The sequence below is a fragment of the Wolffia australiana genome, chromosome 4, assembly GCF_029677425.1.
Source record: "Wolffia australiana isolate 7733 chromosome 4, ASM2967742v1".
Taxonomy (NCBI): Eukaryota; Viridiplantae; Streptophyta; class Magnoliopsida; order Alismatales; family Araceae; genus Wolffia; species Wolffia australiana.
The window spans coordinates 19,170,163-19,187,930 of NC_135838.1; the positions used below are offsets into that span (position 1 = coordinate 19,170,163).

Consider the following 17,768-nt stretch of genomic DNA (forward strand, 5'->3'; position numbering starts at 1 on the left):
GTGATGACGTGGAATCCAGCGTGGCGGCCAGGTGGGTTCCGCCAGGTAAAAATCTGGGCGGAGATCCACCTGGCAGCCACGATGGACTCCACATCATCACCGGGATATATTGCGGACGACTTAGTGAGTTTGGGATATACCGTGCCAAAAAAAAGCTAAGGTTAACTCGCAGACTTTGGACATGGTTTTGGGATGTACCGTGCTATTAACCCTATATAATATTAGGGCAAATACTATGAAAGAACATGAACTTTTGTTTTTGTCAGTCGGGCAGCATGAACTTTCATGCTTGTTCAAAAAATAGCACGAACCAATAAGAAGACGCCAAGTGGCGTCTTTTTTTTTGTCAGCGACGGTCAACTGCTGACGTGGCTTCCACCGTGGCAGCCAGGTGGACTCCACGATGTCATCCACGTCTCCGGCCGCCGCCGACGCTGTTCGTCTCCGTCCGCCGATGCCGCCGCCCGTCTCCGTCCACCGCCGCCGCCGCCCGTTGCCGTCCCCCGCCGCCGCCCGTCTCCGTCCCCCGCCGCCGGCCGTCTCCGGCCGCCGACGCCGCTCTCGGCCGCCGCCGCTAACGCTGCCTCTCCGGCTGCCGACACCGCCCGTCTCCGGCCGCTGCCGCCGCCCGTCTCCGGCCGCCGCCGCCGCCCGTCCGAAGAAGAAGAAGAAGAAGAAGAAGAAGAGGAAAAAGAAGAAGAAGAAGAAGGAAATTAAGAAGGAGAAGAAGGAGGAGGAGAAGAAGAAGAAGAAGAAGAAGAAGAAGAAGAAGAAGAAGAAGAACGGGCGGCGTCGGCGGCCGGATACGGGCGGCGTCTGCGGTTTGAAGACGGGCGGCATCGGCCGCCGGATACGGGCGGCATCGGCCGCCGGATACGGGCAGCGGCGGACGGAGACGGGGGGCGTCGGCGGCGGCCGGAGACGTGGATGCCACCGTGGAGTCCACTTGGCTGCCACGGTGGAAGCCACGTCAGCAGTTGACCGTCACTGACAAAAAAAAGAAGATGCCACTTGGCGTCTTCTTATTGGTTCATGCTATTTTTTGAACAAGCATGAAAGTTCAGGCTGCCCATTGCTTGCCGCCTCCCCCTTGCCTCGTGTGCCATTTTTGCCATTCCGTGCCTGCCGTCGTTCACATTTAAATTTGGGTTTGTAAATTTGTTTCTTCATTGTGACCTCTTGCTCCTTTCTCTCTTTCTTCTCAATCTTATCGCACTCTCCCTCAGTCTCTAGTCTCTCTCTCTCTCTATATATATATATATATATCTAATTTGTAAATCATGCATATTTTTGTTATCCTGAATATCTTTCATCATCAGTCATCCATCGTCTGCCGCAGATGACTGAATAGAATCCGTTCAGTCAGTTCGCCCAAACCATAATAGATGATGAATTTCAGTTGGACGATGAAAGTTCGTCATCCGTCCGACAAACCTAATGGGATGTGTGACCGGAGAGGGCGTATCATCCGTCACCGGTCCAACAAGAAATCTCATCTGGACGGGAGACCTGATGAACTACTCCGTCAAAGTCCGTCCCGTCATCATTCGTCATCCGCCTCATCACGTCCCGTCCGTGGTGTGCCCAGCCAGTTAGATTCCCGCGCTTGAGTTTATATCATCTCTCAGTCGTTTGTTGTTGAGTTTTAGCGATCGGAAATGGGCACGACATCGAATGGGGATCGGCCGTGGGAGTCGTGCCACACGGTGTACACAAACGCAAAAGCAGGTATTCTATTGACGGTGATTCGACCCTTCTCTGATTCCGTTTTCGTCTGGGTGTGATCTCCATGTGGAATCGAGATTGTTGCGGCCTGTGGTAGTCTTGATCTGCGTTGACGTGATTTTGGATCTATCTAGGTGGTGTTGGTTTCATTTCTAGAGTCCGGGGGAAGTAATTCTTTAAAGCCGTAGGGGGGTCTTAGATCAGAAGCCCAATGAAACAAACTGATGCATAAAATCTCTGAGAAATTGGTGTTGTTTTGTTCCGACAGCGTAGGCATTGGGTATTGTACTTCAGCAGATTTTGTTGAAAATAAAGGAGCTTTCGATGAGATTTCTTGTAGTTTCTGGGCCAATCTTACGGTCAAAGTTTCATTTTGAACGCGACTGAAGACTCGTGAGGGATTTGCAGGAATGGATGGAGTCGACAAGGAAAAGGTCCAGCGAGTAATCTATGAGATGAGCAAAGGGTCGAAGTATTTTGAGAATGAGCAGCGTAAAGATGCGATTCTCAAAGAGAAAATAGAAAGAATGCAAGCCCAGTGCGCAAAACTCACGGAGAAGGATATTGAAAAATTTCAAATGGTAGGCCTGCTGGACTTCTCCCGGTTTCTCTTATATATTTTCAGAGTCAGTAAAAGATCACGAAAAAGTTCTATATGCTGGAATTTGACTTTTTACTTTATGCATCTTCAAGATCCGTTCTCTTTGTGTGTCTTTCATTGCCTTCTTTTTTAGTATCATATAGACACCTGAATCAAATAAGTACACCTCCTTTTCTTGGGTATCATCTGTGTGTAATTTATAAAGATTCTATAATGGCCATCCATAGTCCTCTTTACCACTCTATATATCAGGAAAAATAAATTTTAGAGCAAAATAAAACGAGAATCGAGTCAAATAATAATGTCTTATCATTAAATCATTATTATTTCCGTTTTAATGTTTGAATTCATGAAAATCCTTCTTGAAAATTTGGTTACACTTTTTACTCTCCAATTTTTCCTTTTTTCTTTTGCAGGTTGCGGATAAAAGAATCGAAGAGTTGGAATCTTCTCGTGATCTGTCAAAAATTTGGCTGCATTCAGATATGGATGCCTTTTTTGCAGCTGTAGAAACATTAGAAAACCCATCGTTGGAAGGAAAACCATTAGCTGTTGGTAGCATGTCTATGATCTCTACTGCTAATTATGAGGTATGGTTTCGATCAGCTTAGGCATTTATTTTGCACTCATTTAAGTGCCAGGATTGTAGGCTGTTTAGATATCTTGCCTCATTTTGAGAATTCTAAAAGAGGAGCTCGTGCTAATGATCTAGGCTAGAAAATATGGAGTTCGCTCTGCTATGCCGGGATTTATTGCCTTTAAACTATGCCCAGAACTTGTTTTGGTCCCAGTGAGTTTCGACAAGTATGTACACTACAGTGAGAAGACCAGGAAAGGTGAAATGTAATTCAGAATTTGAACCACGTTTGTATTTCCCTCTATTTGTGTTGTTCTTTTTCCTAATGAAAAACTAATATTTCAGTTTTCCGAAGATATGATCCCAACTTTATTGCCACGAGTTTAGATGAAGCATACCTGGACATTACTGAAATTTGCAAGGGTCGGGGAGTAACTAGAGAGAAAGTAAGTTTCAAGCTGGTCAATTGGCACATCTCTTTTTCGAAGTCTACATATCAAGTTGAAAAGCAGAATTCCGTGTGACAATCATTCATCCGGTCTAACTTTTTCTCAAGGTTGCCGAAGAGCTGCGGAAGGCTATTTATGAGGAGACTGCTCTCACTTGTAGTGTAGGAGTGGCACCAAACCGCCTTCTGGCCAAGGTAAGCACGCCCAAGTTTTCCGATTTGACAGATTTTTTACGACCGGCATAGTTTTCAAAGGACTTCCTGAAAGAATTCAATTAAAAAACAAGTTGGTGCCTATAGGATCAATGATCGGTTGGATCGTTGATGTTCAGCGATTAAAAATAATAAAAAAATTAATTAGGAATGCCACATGGCAGCGCCTAATTGGATTGAATGGCCCATTCCACTGTCTGGGCAGATCGGGTGATAAGCCTCTTGAACGGATCTGATAGGTTGACTGATCTTGATCGAGACGTTCTGACCATTCAGATCTCTTCGATGAGATCAGAATCTGAACCTTCTGATCGATCTAAAACTTGACTGGGACTGATGCAATCTGATGCCCGATCCTTTCTTCTTGCTGTGCCATAGTTGGGTTGAGTTTTTTGAAGGACTTTTTTCTTCTTGAGTGAGCTCTTTCACTCTCCAGTTTATTTTACAGTACCAGTTAATCGGTCCGTCGAGGCAGTATTGATGACCGAAAAACAATTATTCTCAATAATGATAGGTTTGTTCGGATATTAACAAGCCGAATGGGCAGTATGTATTACTCAATGAATTGGAAGCCGTGTTAACTTTCGTTTCATCACTACCGATAAGAAAGGTGAGCATTATCTTTACTTTGAATGATGAGAAAGGTGAGCATTATCTTTACTTTGAATGATGAGAAAGGTGAGCATTATTAATCACAATTTTATGCCGACATTATCTTTTCTTAAGTTAATGACTTCAAGAAAGCGATAATATGCAGATTGGAGGAATTGGGAAGGTGACCGAACACATTCTTCGAGATGGTCTAGGAATCAGCACATGCGAGGATATGTTGAGAAAAAGTGCATACATATGCGGACTGTTCTCTCCTAGTTCTGTCGGTCAGTACAGCTCCGATAAGAGTTTTTGCTTCTAATTGAAGGACATTTGAGAAATCGTTTTTTTTATAAATAATATATCCAATTGTTGACTAGATTCCCTTTTCCTCTTCGGTTACCCATGTTGCGGACTAGAGTTATTTGATTTTTCATCGGGAATCAATCCCATCGTTATGCGTCCTAGTTTTTCTTATTTCTTTCAGATTTTTTCCTGTCTGTTGGCCTGGGATTGGGCAACACAGAGACTCCTCAGCTTAGACTTCGAAAAAGCATCAGTAACGAAAGAACGTTCTCTAGCACCGATGATCAGTCCCTACTTTTCAAAAAACTTGGTACCCCTCTTATTTAAGTATTCCCATCATTATTTTTTCTTCTTTTAATTCACAGGCTCGATATCCGTAACTGTTACATCTCTCTTTCCTCATGCCCCTTCTCTCAGTCTTTATGACGTATGCTTTCTCAGAACTGCAATTATCAAACATTCTGAAATTGGCTGTCGTGCAGAGGAGACTGCGGAAGCATTATCAGATGACCTACAAAAGGAGTCCCTCTTTGGTCGAACACTCACACTCAAACTGAAAACGTCTTCTTTCGAGGTATCAAATTTCTATACATCCTTGTCTTTACCGAACACTAATATCATAATTGTTTTTACGCTTCTTTATCGACAGGTGAAGACCAGGGCTACATCCCTGCAAAAGTTCATCCAGTCAAAAGAACACATCTTCTTCCATGCCTCCAAGCTACTGAGGGCAGAACTACCTCTCTCCGTGAGGCTGATTGGTATGGTAAACTGTCACCCATCTCTTATTTTTCACTTTCATATACTGCAACTAATCATACTTTGATGAATATATGTGAAAATAACGACAGGCTTGCGTATGTCGCACTTTGGTGAGGCCGAGTCCCATCCGGCTGACCCCACGCAAAGAACTCTAGGAAGCTTCTTTACAGAAGGGACTTCCGCTGGCCGAGAAACAATCAGCGAACCAACGGTTGATCATCTAGACGAAGAAGAAGAATCAACAACCGATCTAGCCCCGCCTTCATCCACCCAACAAGGGGCGGTCTCATGGCTGAACGACTACATCTGCTCTCTCTGCGGCTACGAGCTGCCGCCGAGCTTTCTCAAGGAAAGACAAGAACACTCGGACTTCCACCTCGCCGAAATCCTTCAAAAGGAATCTCCAACGCCGCCCAAGAAGAGGCGCAAGCCAACATCCAACGGCAGCAAGCACATCCCCATCGAATTCTTCTTTGATCGAACGAAGGAGAAATGAGCTCCGGCTTCGACTCAAGCGAAAGAGCGGTGGCGGCGATGGCGGGGAGGCGGGTAGTCTTCAGGCGAGCTAGCGATGTGCGTTTCAGAGCCGGTCTTGGTCTTCCCGAAGGCGTCCCTCAGGCCCTGAACCAGAGTTTTTCTAGCGGGGGTCTTCTCCTCAGGAGCGAAGAAGCGACAGCTGAAAGAGCGGGGGGGAGCGATTTCCAGGGAGCTCATTCTCAACTGGGTTTTCATCTCGGCGAGCTCTCTCTCCAAGGCTCGGATCCTGTTCCCGGTGGCGCGCATGGCGGCTTTCAGATGGGCTTCCTGGCGGAGCGCCGCGTCCCGCCGGAGAATTCCGCCGAGGGTGGTGGCGCCGCCGAGGACGACCCGCCGCGCGCGCTGCTGCTCCGCCGCCATGGCCTGCACCACCAGCCGCAGCGGCACTCTATGGTTGCGCACCAGCCTCGCCAGCTCCCCCGCGGTCAGCTTCCTACTGTCCACTTCTCCCCAGATCCTCCCCTTCTCCTCCTCCGTCAGCTTCCCCCCCTGCAGACCGACCCACTAACCATAACCTCCGCCAAGATTACATCTCCAGGAATACGAAGAGAGCAGCTACCTCGAGATACTGGTCGACGACGCGGAAGAGGAGGTCGTGGCATCGCGGGTGTAGCTCCCGGAGGGACGCGGCGAGCAGGCGGAAGTCAGCGGCGGAGAGCGCGCACACCGCGCGCAGCCGCGCGCCGCCGCCCGCGGCGCAGAGCGTCTCCACGCAGCGGCTCGCCATCGGCCCGCCGCCGGCCCCGAGCAAACCCAGCCCGTGCGGAAGCGCGACGGCCGCGCTCTCCGCGAAAGGGCGGACCGCGCGCGAGAAGTACTCCTCCGCCGTCTCCGCCATCTCCGCCATCTCCAGCAGGCCCGCCGCCACCCTCATTTGGACTACGTTGGACGGAGAAAGAACGACGTCGCCGCCGTAGCAGAACTCCGCCGCCGCCGCGAATGTCTCCGCCGCGACGGGCAGCGGCGGAGAGACGACGACGACGGCCGCGGACTCCGTCATCCGCCGGAGATAGCCGCTCCGCGACGCCAGCCGCTCCTGCAGAGAAAGAGAACTCACTGTTCAGAAAAAAAAAAACTCTCCAGTCCCGCCGCGGACGGAGTTCCCTCTCACCTTGTGGAGGAGGAAACACTGGTTTTGAACGCGGACGGAGACGTCGGCGTTGCACCCCGTCGCCCGCGACCTGCGCGTTTACTCACATGGAAGAAGGGCGACGACGAGGAGGAAGAGATATGGGATGACGGTGGAGACGATGGCACGTACCACTCGTCAACCCTGGTTTGAAGGGATGACGAACTCGGGCTCGGCGCGGAAGAAGGGGACGTCGACGCATCCTCCCGCTCGTCCTCGTAGATGGTCTCCACCACGCCGAGGTCGTTCCAGCCCCTCATTTTCGTTCAAGGGTAGCCCGCCCGCCGGGAAGGTATTCTAAGTTTCTAACTCCCCCCCTCCTGAGCGTTTATCAGAGGTCTGTGGAATTCTTGGGTTTCGTTGAGCATTCAATGCATGCACGTGGATATTCATAAATACCATGCTTGCGATCTACAGCGATCGTCTCTGCAATTGGCGGTAGGGTAATCTTGCCAAAGATGAAAGCTTTTCCTTGCGATTCCAGCGATCATGATGCGGACATTAATCGAGAGCGGTAGATGCCGCTGCAACCGTCCGTAACAGTGGGTTTCTTTCTTGAAGGCGACTGCATGAGGAGACGGTGGTTTCTTGGAATTTAATGCCCCTACTGTTTCGCAGGAAGAAGACACGAGAACGACGCAGTGCGACAACGGTGTGGAGATGTCAACGGGCTGTGCTTTTGATTGCACTGGCACCTGTCTTGGTTCATCAAACCCTAGAGAAACGCGCCAAGAGAAACGCACACCTAGAATGAAGTCTTAGTGTAGTGAAAAGCTGAAATTTTCCAAGTTATTTAAAGGGTTTGTATGGTAGTTTTCTAGGTCATGCTGTTCGTTTGGGTGATTCCCTGGGAGTATCCAATGTTTTTTGCTGGTTGGTGTAGCCATGGAAAAGTTTTCTTGCAAATGGGCGACAAAAATAGTTCAGAGAACTGAAAAAATAAAGAAATGATGTGACATTGGCTTCAAAAAAAAAGAGTGAGCATAGTTTATACAGTAATTTTTTGGGCCCATGATAATCTTTCAACGTCCCTCCATATTTTTATTGATTACTTGGGAGATCTCTTTCTTAATATAATTTAGGACTTTTTTGTGTAATTTAGGACTTAGGAACTCGGTAAAAAGTATATAGTAATTTCCTAAAATATGTTGTCTTCCCTAAAAAAAAAGGAAAAAAAAAATTAACCAACTAAGTCACTGTGAATTTTATCCACAATCACCGATAAGAATTTAGATTTATATAAGTAGAAAACAGAAAATAGAGCCGACTCAGCATCTATATTATTGATCTGGTAATGAAGGGAGCGCTTCCTTATCTCATTGTTCCTGAACCCTCAAAGTCCTGCCGATCAATGATGTGTAGCCTTAAAGATCAAGATGAAATTGATTCAACGCACGAACAAAGTAAATGGACTACGAGTAAAGGAGAAATGAGGGAGATTTTAGTGACACTACGCAAATGACATTAAAAATATTTGACTACCCAGTCAACATGCCACATCAAAGAAATCTTTAAATTTTGAGTTTAAAATGTTTGCATATCATAAGTGAAAGTTAATGCATCTGGTAATCTAATAAGTATTTATTTTCTGAATTAAGTAACTAAGTTCACACTTAAACATATTGGTATTGACAATACTTAAACATAAAATCTGCTGACGAAGATAATTTTTAACTCTTAAAAGTATTCACAAAATGTCAGAAAATCTTTGGAGGATCTTCGAGGACTTATTGAAGTTTTTTAATGCTGCTAAATATATTTTTTTTGGCATTTCTCATATATTTGTACATTCAATGACCCTATCATCTCAATAAGGATAATTTTATTTTTAATAATCCAGCCCCTCACTGGGGAAAATTTCTCTCTTTTTTGTAATGTAACATGAAGTTTAGGACTATCGGGTCCAGATAAAAACTATATTGGAAAATTATCACGATGAAGTGAGACAAACCATGATCCTTAATGGTTATTGGCTGTAAGAGGTGTGGAAACCTTTATGGTTTTATCTAATAGCTTTGACATATCTTTACAAAGATATCACGATACACATATGGGATTGATGATAGAAATGCAAAAAAGAGAGAAATTTTTAAAAAATATGCAAAGAGAAAAGGGAGAAGTATTCAAAGAAAAGCATAATCTTGAACCGCACTTTTGAGTCGAAACTAAGGCACATAAAACATATTTAATAAATATAAAATGTTGATATTATTATTTATAAAAAATTAAAGAAACATAAAACCTAAATAGGGAAACATGGAGACGTAAGACTTCAGAACTAAATTCCAATTGCTAAAAGGTCAATGCTCTGAAGTTAGGTCGCATGATTATGAGTTTATGTTATATTCATCTTGGTCTTTTAGTGAAATAAAATAATATGTAAAAGGTTTATTCGATGAGCAAGAATTGGGAAAAATATTGGGAAAATTTTTTATGGTTCCACAACATGATCAACGACCTGAAATGATTTTCACAATAGAATAAAATTAACCAAAACAACCTAAAACCGAATGTTGATTGAATCACCTTGCGGGTAATTGAATCTTCAACCATTTTATTTCTTGAATGAGTTGCCAAGAGTTTCAGAGATGTTAGGTCTTTGTGTGTATCAAATCGATACCTGACATGACAATATGGGATGATCTTTTCATCATTAGGATTGTCAGGAGAAGGGAGCACGCCAAGGGGAGAGGGAGGAGGGGTGTCCAATGAAACTTTTACAATGCAGTATTTACTTTGGTATATTTGGTCATTTATATTCCTTTGTGATTAATAAAATTTTTGCATAAGCCCTTTTAACTTATGAATACCATCTAGTGTCCAATAAATGTTTTTATGTGATCCTCTAGGCTAACGGACCAATCTAGATAATAACTCAATGATTCCAATAACTCTTTATTGGCACAAAACAAGAGGAAAACATTGTTGTATTAATACTACAGGGTCATCCGATAGAAGATGGAGCAGACTGTAGGACATCAGGAATTACTCAAATCCGAAGGCCCATGATGCATAATTATGTCAATTAAAGACATATGCAGATCAAATGAGTTGTGTCGTGATAGAGTGTCATGGAGTAGCAGGCTAGATTGGAGAAAGAGAGAGAATTGATTGAAGAACTTGCATAGGAGGTGCATAATACAACGAATCAACCACTGTATCCATAGATCAAGATTAGGAGATGACTTGATGCTGGGAGGGGACACATCTCCAGATGCCATGACGGTTCCAGAAGTGGTGCTCATGCCACCAGATGTAGTGGAAGAATAGGGAGGTAGGTTGAATAAGTCCATGATATGCCAGATGCGCCTAGTGGATCCACACAATTCAAACATTTAATTTACTTGGAACCTTCCAAAAAGACTTGGGCCTAGTGCATAAATTGAATCCATATGTAGATTTGTTTTAATGTTGATCCAATTAAAAACTCCAATTTAGTATAAACCTTAAATTTTAATTCTTCTTCTCCATGAAGTGGAAATATGTCACAAGTCGTCAAGTACGAAAGAATACATCTCACATCCTTCTAGCATTCTTCTATTAAATCATAATGTTATTACTTTATTAGACTATCCCCATCGAGCATAAAAATGAACCCATACATAGCCTGGGTATCATTTAAATCTGATTGAAAACTAAAATCTGTATAACCTTAAGGTTTAATGTTGGATGCCCATCTCTGGTTGCCCCTAGGTGTGTAAAATGGGTGCCTGTCCCCTATTTAAGATTTTTCATAAAAAGTCCATTAAATAAATGTATATCTGCTAACGTACGTATAATCTTATGTGTGTGACTCTCAAGGTCCATGTATTATAAATTGACTATATCAACATATAGATGAAATAACTAAGGATCAATTTTAACCCAATCGATCGGTTAAATTTCCAGCCTCTATGATGAAAAGCTATACCTCGTGCTTTACAAGATACAAAGTAGTGTTCGTGGAACCTTCACCATCATCAGTTATTATATACGTATAAGTTGTCCTCTACATGAGACTCCTGAAAGACTTAAGAGTATGGTTAATTTTCAAAAACTAATCCGATATTTGATTAGTACCAATACATAACAGGGATGATTAGAGTACACCTTCTCTACTATCCTCACTATCTTGGCTAGTGATTTAGCTACATCGTCTTCCTGAGTCCATCTCCTCTTAAACCGAGGGTGGAGGATCCTGTTTTGACCACTCAATCACCTCCATAGGCTTCTTACAATAACCGAGTTAAGACGTGTTAGAATCCCATGGTTTGAAACTCTTAAGTCATAAGCAAAGCATAATCATACATCCACAAGATGTATATGGTGCCTCAAGTCAATGGATTACTTATACATTGTGATATGAATCAACCTGATTTACACTTTGGCATAATATCGTTTAAGGATTATATATGGATCAATTTAGTGAACTCTTTCTCCAAAGAGTGCCACCATCTATCTCCAACGTATCTCCACACTAATGGTCACAAGACCGATCACACTTATTGAAGGTTAAGACTTAAGCGTATTTTAGTAAATTAATTTAAAATGTGTTTTGATAATACATGCCCTAATAGGGGTTTTGATCATGCACAATAGGTCCTCAATCAACTAGTTTTTATTCATAACACTTGAGAGGTGTTTTGAACTTAGGGAAAATAGTAAATATAAAATTTTAAAATTACAAAGATTCATATTGTCTAATCATAATCAACACATATGAGTTTTGGAATCTTGATAAATGTTTGGTATTTCCTTCTGGATTTCCATTATTCCCATCTCCTTGCTGACTGAAAACTGCAATCCAAAACCAAGATACATATTTCACTCCCTAAATAAATTCGAAGCATTTTTAGCATTTCTTCAAGATCATATTTGTTGATAACATCAATCCGAGTCCAAAAGATTTTGAATCATATTTGTTGGCGCAAGGTGATTCAAGATTCATTGGAAAGAAAACTGGCCTCTCCAATTTTGCATGTCATTGACCCTTGTGATAAGTTTGATGTCTTTAATATAAGTTTTAGGTTGATTTTTAGATTTTATCTGACTTATAACTAGTTTTTAAAATTCACACAAATCTATACAACTTGGAATCTCTTCTTTTGCTTGAGTTTTGAAAGAGTTACAAGGGTGTGAACTTTAATCCAGATAAATCGGATGGTTGACTAAGAATGTGGAAATATTGATCACTAGAGATCGATAAAATTTAATTTTGAAATTTTTTTGATATAGCAGTTGTTGCTAATCATGTTAAAAATCCGTAAGAGTTGGAATTTGACCATTTTGTGTAGGAACTAATAAGATATTTTAGTTTTAAGTGTCAAAGTTGAAACAAAAATTAATTAATTCATCCAAAGACAAAACATGGAGGTGAAGAGGACTAGAGGAAAGAGTGACCACAAAAAAGGAGATGATTCTGCTGGGAAGTCATAATTGCATTTACTAATTTTATCTCTAAATCAAAAATTTATTATTAGAGAGAATATTCCAGTTGAAATACACGTAATTATACTGTATCTTGAATATTAATTCAAGATACAGATTATATGCTATTTTTTGTTGAGGATAAATCCATACTTTACAGAAGTATACTGTTCTTGTTAGTTCTTTTTGGTGAGTCAGTTTAATGCTTTGGGGGCCAAAGTAGAGAAGGCTTTATGGGCCAAGTTGAAGTTGGTCAAGCGCTGTCACTCCGAGGAAGACTTTGGTGGTCGTGGATGAAAGAGCTTGACCAACTTTTCCTTTTATTCATATGCTTATTCATACCTATTTCCAAGTGATATGTTTGTGGGGCATTCACACAAACATGGTTAGGGCACATCATCACCTAAAAACGGACACTCTTGAACAACATTAAGGATTACCATAAATTTTCTAAAAATATATGTCGCGTCTCTCATATCCTCTACCTCATTTCTTAGTTATAAAAACCTAGGTGGATTGACTAATTTAAAAATAAAATTGGTAGAGAACCTAATTATCCCCCCCCCCCAGATATCACTACCTTAAGCTTAAAAAAGGGGTAGCCCCTTTTATACTAATTGAAGGAATTTTCACATTACTCTCAATGTACTTAATAAGCTTAATGGCCAATTATAATTATTCTCCTACTCATTAATTAGCTATATCAACATATTGGTCAAGTAATCAATGATATATTTTCAATCAATAGGTTAATTTTCAATCATGTGGAAGGGCAAGCTACACCTCCTACTCTACAAGATATAGAGTAGTGTTTGAACAGTGTTAAAGAATCTTTTATGTCATTTGTTACCCTATATGGATAATCATTCGTCTACGTGAGACTCCCCAATGATGTAGGGTATGGTTAAATCAAACGCTAATCAGTCATTCAGTTATAAGTGAAGCATAACATCGGTAATTAGAGAAAACCTTCTCTAATATTCTACTACCATGCCCACGGATTTGATGCATCTTCTCCCTCGAATCATTTTCCTCTTATGTCGAGGGTGGATGATCATGTCGTGAGCACTCATTTAACTTTGTGTATTTCTTATTATTTATGAGTTGGGACATGTTTGAATCCCGTAGTTAGAGATTGATATGTCTTAGTTAAAACATGACCGCCTATACACAAGATGTCCTTGGTGTCCCAGGTCAGCGGAACACTAATCCTGAATTCCTTCTAATGTGGTTGAACATAGTTCGTGTGGGTGGAATGTATATTCTCTAATAAGGACTTTATATACAAGAGCGTCATGAAATTAATTTCAAAGGCAAGAAAAGTATAAAGTGATATAGTTTTATTTCTCTTTAATCTTTAGTTGATATATCCTTGATCCTTCATAAAATACATTTTCATCATTAAATATGGATTATCTTGATCTACAAGAGAATATTAAGATTTTCTTGATCTGCTTACCTTCGTCTTCCTCTTCTTTTGACTCACAGTATTAGGTTCCTAAATTTATAGGAATTTGTCTAAACGTAGGTAGGAAATCCACACACAATGCACCACGAGTGGACATCATGCGCACCATGCACATACGTGGGCAAACAATAAAAAAAGCACCACAACACAGTTTAGCTCAAATGCAATTTTGAAGCTGAGATCACTCCTCAGTGCATATCAGATCTTGTGCCAATTTAGAGCCAACACATGACTTATGTTGACATCCACGATAATGCATGAGCCCACACTCGTACTAGTGTCCATAGATTGTGTGAGCCTATTGATGGAAGTATATGTGGCCGGCAAGCCAATCACACATTCCACATCTCGTTCCATGCTCATTAATAGAACATATTCATTATAGTGCACGTGTGATGCTTATAATCAAGTCCATGAATAATTGATCGGACTTAGTGAATTATGATGAGATCGTAATACGAAGATCACTAGTATTTATGTGTGTGTTCTAAATATTCCTATTCAAAGGATACATAAGAAGGACATCTAAGTGTTCAGATAGAATAACACTATCTAGCATCACGCATATAATGAGTATGGTCGTTCCCATATCCTTTAATATGGAGACACTAAGGATAGATAGTGGGTGCTCTTGGAAAGTGATGAGGGACCGTCCAACCTTAAAGACATATCTTCTATGTTTTTTTGCATGCTCGGCGTGTATCTATATTTTTTTCCCTAATTTGGGCCATCTTTTCAACTTTTGGGCCTTCTTCCCTTTTCTCTAAGAGGGAAGGCCAATATTTCCCCTTTAAGAGGGGGGGGGGGATACCCCTCGAAGAAGAAGAGAGCAAAAAAAGAGAAAAAAGAGTCAAAATGTAGTCCTTAACCGATTTATTTTTTAGATGTTTTTTTATTAGTTTTTAAGTTTAGCTTATTTATGAAAATGCCCTCGATAAGAGAAATTACGGAATTTTCACCGTAGCTTTCACTGGAGCGCCACCGCTGCCATCCCTCTCACCGTCGCCTCCGCCCTTGCCATCGTCGGCACCGCCATCTCTGTCACCGCCATAGCTGGCGCCGCCGTCACCGTCCATGGGTTTGTCATGCCGCTTTCGGACTAGAGCGCAACCACCACCACCAGACCAGGCCACAAGCATGAGCCACGGTCGCAGCTTCCTCCAGTGGCCGCAACTGCGAGCCGCGGCCGCAACTGCCCGAAGCGACTACAACTGCCCGCAGCGACTACAACTGCCCGCAGTGGTTGCAGCCGTCGCAAGGGCCGTAGTCGACCGCAGCAGTCAATGCAGCCGCAGCCGCCGCAACAGCCACTATCGATCGTAGTGGTCACGGCCGCCGCAGCAACTGCCACTGGCCCCAACCACTTGTAGCGCCCATGGCCTCCGGCGCAGCCGCAGCGGCCAGCGTGGCTGCAGCTGGCCGCAACAGGGGCGCCGCCTACCCCAAACGCTTGTAGCGGCTGTGGCCTCCAGCGTAGCCGCAACCACCAGCATGGCCGCAGCCGCCCCCATTCACCACAATCGCACAACCGCCGCGCAGCCGCGTCGTCGCGTAGCATTCGCAACCGCAGCCACAGCAGCGGAGTCGTGCAGCTACAACTGCCACCGTAGCCACGCAACCGCAGCCGCAGTCGCAATTGTGCAGCCGCAACCACACAACCACGCAGCTGCGCAGCCACAGATGCAGCCGCAACAGCATTTGCAGTCGCAATTGCGCAGCTGCAACCACACAGCCACGCAGCTGCACAACCACAAATGCAGCCGCAACTGCGTAACCGCGTAGCAGCCGCAACCGCGTAATTGTGTAGTAGTCGCAACCGCAGGCGCAACTACAGCCGCGCACCCACGTAGCCACGCAGCCGCGTAGCCATGCAGCCGCAGCCACGTAACCACGTAGCAGCCGCGTAGCCATGCAGCTGCAGCCACGTAACCACGTAGCAGCTTCTGCCATGTAGCCACCTGCCGTGGCTGCATTTACTGCCACGTCGTGTCGTCGTGCCCACTACCACGCCTACCGGCGCCACCGTGCCAACCTGCGCTCGTCGTCGTCCTCGCTATCGTGCTCGCCTTTGAGCCCATCACCATGTCTACGTGTGCCGCTGCCATCCTCGTCACCACCCTCGCCTTCGAGTACATCACCGCGCCTACATGTGCCGCTGCCATCCTTGTCACTGCTCTCGCCTCTGAGTACATCGTCGCGCCTACATGTGCCATCGGCGTCCTTTGCCAACGCTCTCGCCTCCAAGCCCGTCGTCACCCCTAGCTGTGCTGCTGTCATCAGTGCCACCACGCTCGCCTTTGAGCCCATCGCCGCGTTTAGCTGCACACTTGCTGTCCTCGTCACTTCGCTCCCCTTCGAGCACGCCGCCACGTCTACACGTGCCACACATGCGCCTAGTGTTTTCTAGAGTAGTTTCGAGGGGAGTAGTTGACGGACGACCCACCGCCACGCAAATTCACCGCCGCGAAGTACATGCCACCGCAGGATAAACCGTCTCTGCCATCGTCGCCGATGCTTACCTCCGTTCGACGATAGCTAGCTTAGTCACTCACAATCGACATCATTGTAGCGATGCCTTACGTCGACGTCAATGAAGCCCGAAGTTCACCTAGTCACCATTACGGATGCGATCGCCCTTTGCTGCTGCTCCGCTGATCAGCCCTCCTCTCCTTGTGGTGTTACACGAGCTGTTCAATCCCGGCGCGTCATGTTACATCAGAAAGAGTTAATTGAATTGATCCGTACAAATCCCTGCATGGTATTATACTAAACTTTTAATCAGGTTGATTCACGTCACGCTTGTGTAAATGGTCCTTAGACTTGAGGCATCAAAGACGTCTTGTGGACGGACAATTTTACTTTGACTATGACCTACGTGTCCCTAATCATGGGATTCTAAATAGTCTTAGTTCGTGTGCATCAAGAAGTTCACGAAGACAATTGAATGATCAAGATGGGATCGTCCAGCCTCGGTATAAGAGGTGACATCTTAAGAAAGATGATGTGATGCACTCCTTCGCTAAGGTAGTAATTATCAAGAGAAGAGTTCTCCAATGATTTCCGAATGCATTAGTACTAACTTGGATGATTGATTAGGGTTTGATAGTTGGCCATACCCTAAGTCATCCTAGGAGCGTCAAGTGGATGAGGGAGTATACATACACGATAACCAATGACGAACGGGTTCCATGAGTGAGTCGATAAACACTCCTTTATATCTTCTAGAGCAAGAGGTGTAACTTGGCACCCCACGTTTTGGAGATTCGACCTATTTATTGGGTTAAATTGATCTGACATTAATTAATCTATATGATGATATAATTAACTAATTTGTAAGGCCAATAAAGGTTATTGGGCCATTAGAGTCGTTTACTAGACTGATACATGGGCCTAGAGGATCACACGCAAATGGTCTTTTGGACGTCGGAAGATATATATAAGTTTTGGGTTTTTTTATGAAAAATACCGACTTAGTTTAAATAGGAGAATTCTCTTAACAAAATTCACCCAGGCCAGAATTATTCAGGGGCCTTCCCCTTCTTCTCCCTTCCCCCACACCTCCTCTCCACATTCGATGCGATTGGGACGATGCAACGATGAGGACGGCTCGTGAATGGGGCTCGTCAATGAGAAGGATAATATTCGACATGTCGAGGACCGTGTGGATATTTCTAGAGGCTGCACATATGAGCAACTCCATGCAACTTGTTCAAATATCAACAGAATCACAGATGCGATCCGTGCCGAGGTAATTTGTTTCAATGTTTTCTCGATGCCGTGATGATTCTGTTTTAGTCTTCCGCTGCAGAATGTTTTGATAGCCAGTCATGCCTACAGGCATGACTGGATATGGGACTATGTTTGCGCTTTTTCCATAGCCAACAAACTCTCTAACACTTGTGGTGATGGTGAAAACAGCACACAATGCCCTTGTTGTGCACACATCCACAACTCACATGCTACCTCGTGTGTGATGCCACAAGACCCACACACATGATCAGACTT

General features: G+C 43.9%; 2 protein-coding genes across 3 annotated transcripts; one reads left to right on the forward strand and one right to left on the reverse strand.

The window, feature by feature from the left end:
* Positions 1-1,574: 1,574 nt before the first annotated feature.
* Positions 1,575-7,285, forward strand: LOC144702247 (DNA/RNA polymerases superfamily protein). 2 transcript variants are annotated; one of them, XM_078574216.1, is made up of 13 exons: positions 1,575-1,728; positions 2,134-2,306; positions 2,743-2,916; positions 3,039-3,162; positions 3,249-3,349; positions 3,460-3,546; positions 4,079-4,174; positions 4,322-4,442; positions 4,643-4,771; positions 4,944-5,035; positions 5,111-5,222; positions 5,313-6,184; positions 6,299-7,285. In XM_078574216.1, exons 1-12 carry the CDS (start codon positions 1,659-1,661, stop codon positions 5,717-5,719), a joined length of 1,686 nt encoding a protein of 561 aa, XP_078430342.1. In that variant the 5' UTR covers positions 1,575-1,658; the 3' UTR covers positions 5,720-6,184; positions 6,299-7,285. The 2 variants fall into 2 exon arrangements, with proteins under 2 accessions (XP_078430342.1, XP_078430343.1); XM_078574217.1 differs by lacking the exons at positions 4,079-4,174; positions 6,299-7,285 and having other exon boundaries at positions 5,313-5,719.
* Positions 5,258-7,155, reverse strand: LOC144702248 (Phototropic-responsive NPH3 family protein). The gene is made up of 4 exons (XM_078574218.1): positions 7,022-7,155; positions 6,872-6,941; positions 6,320-6,796; positions 5,258-6,249 (listed from the first exon to the last, which is right to left on the reverse strand). Exons 1-4 carry the CDS (start codon positions 7,147-7,149, stop codon positions 5,734-5,736), a joined length of 1,191 nt encoding a protein of 396 aa, XP_078430344.1. The 5' UTR covers positions 7,150-7,155; the 3' UTR covers positions 5,258-5,733.
* Positions 7,286-17,768: the final 10,483 nt, after the last annotated feature.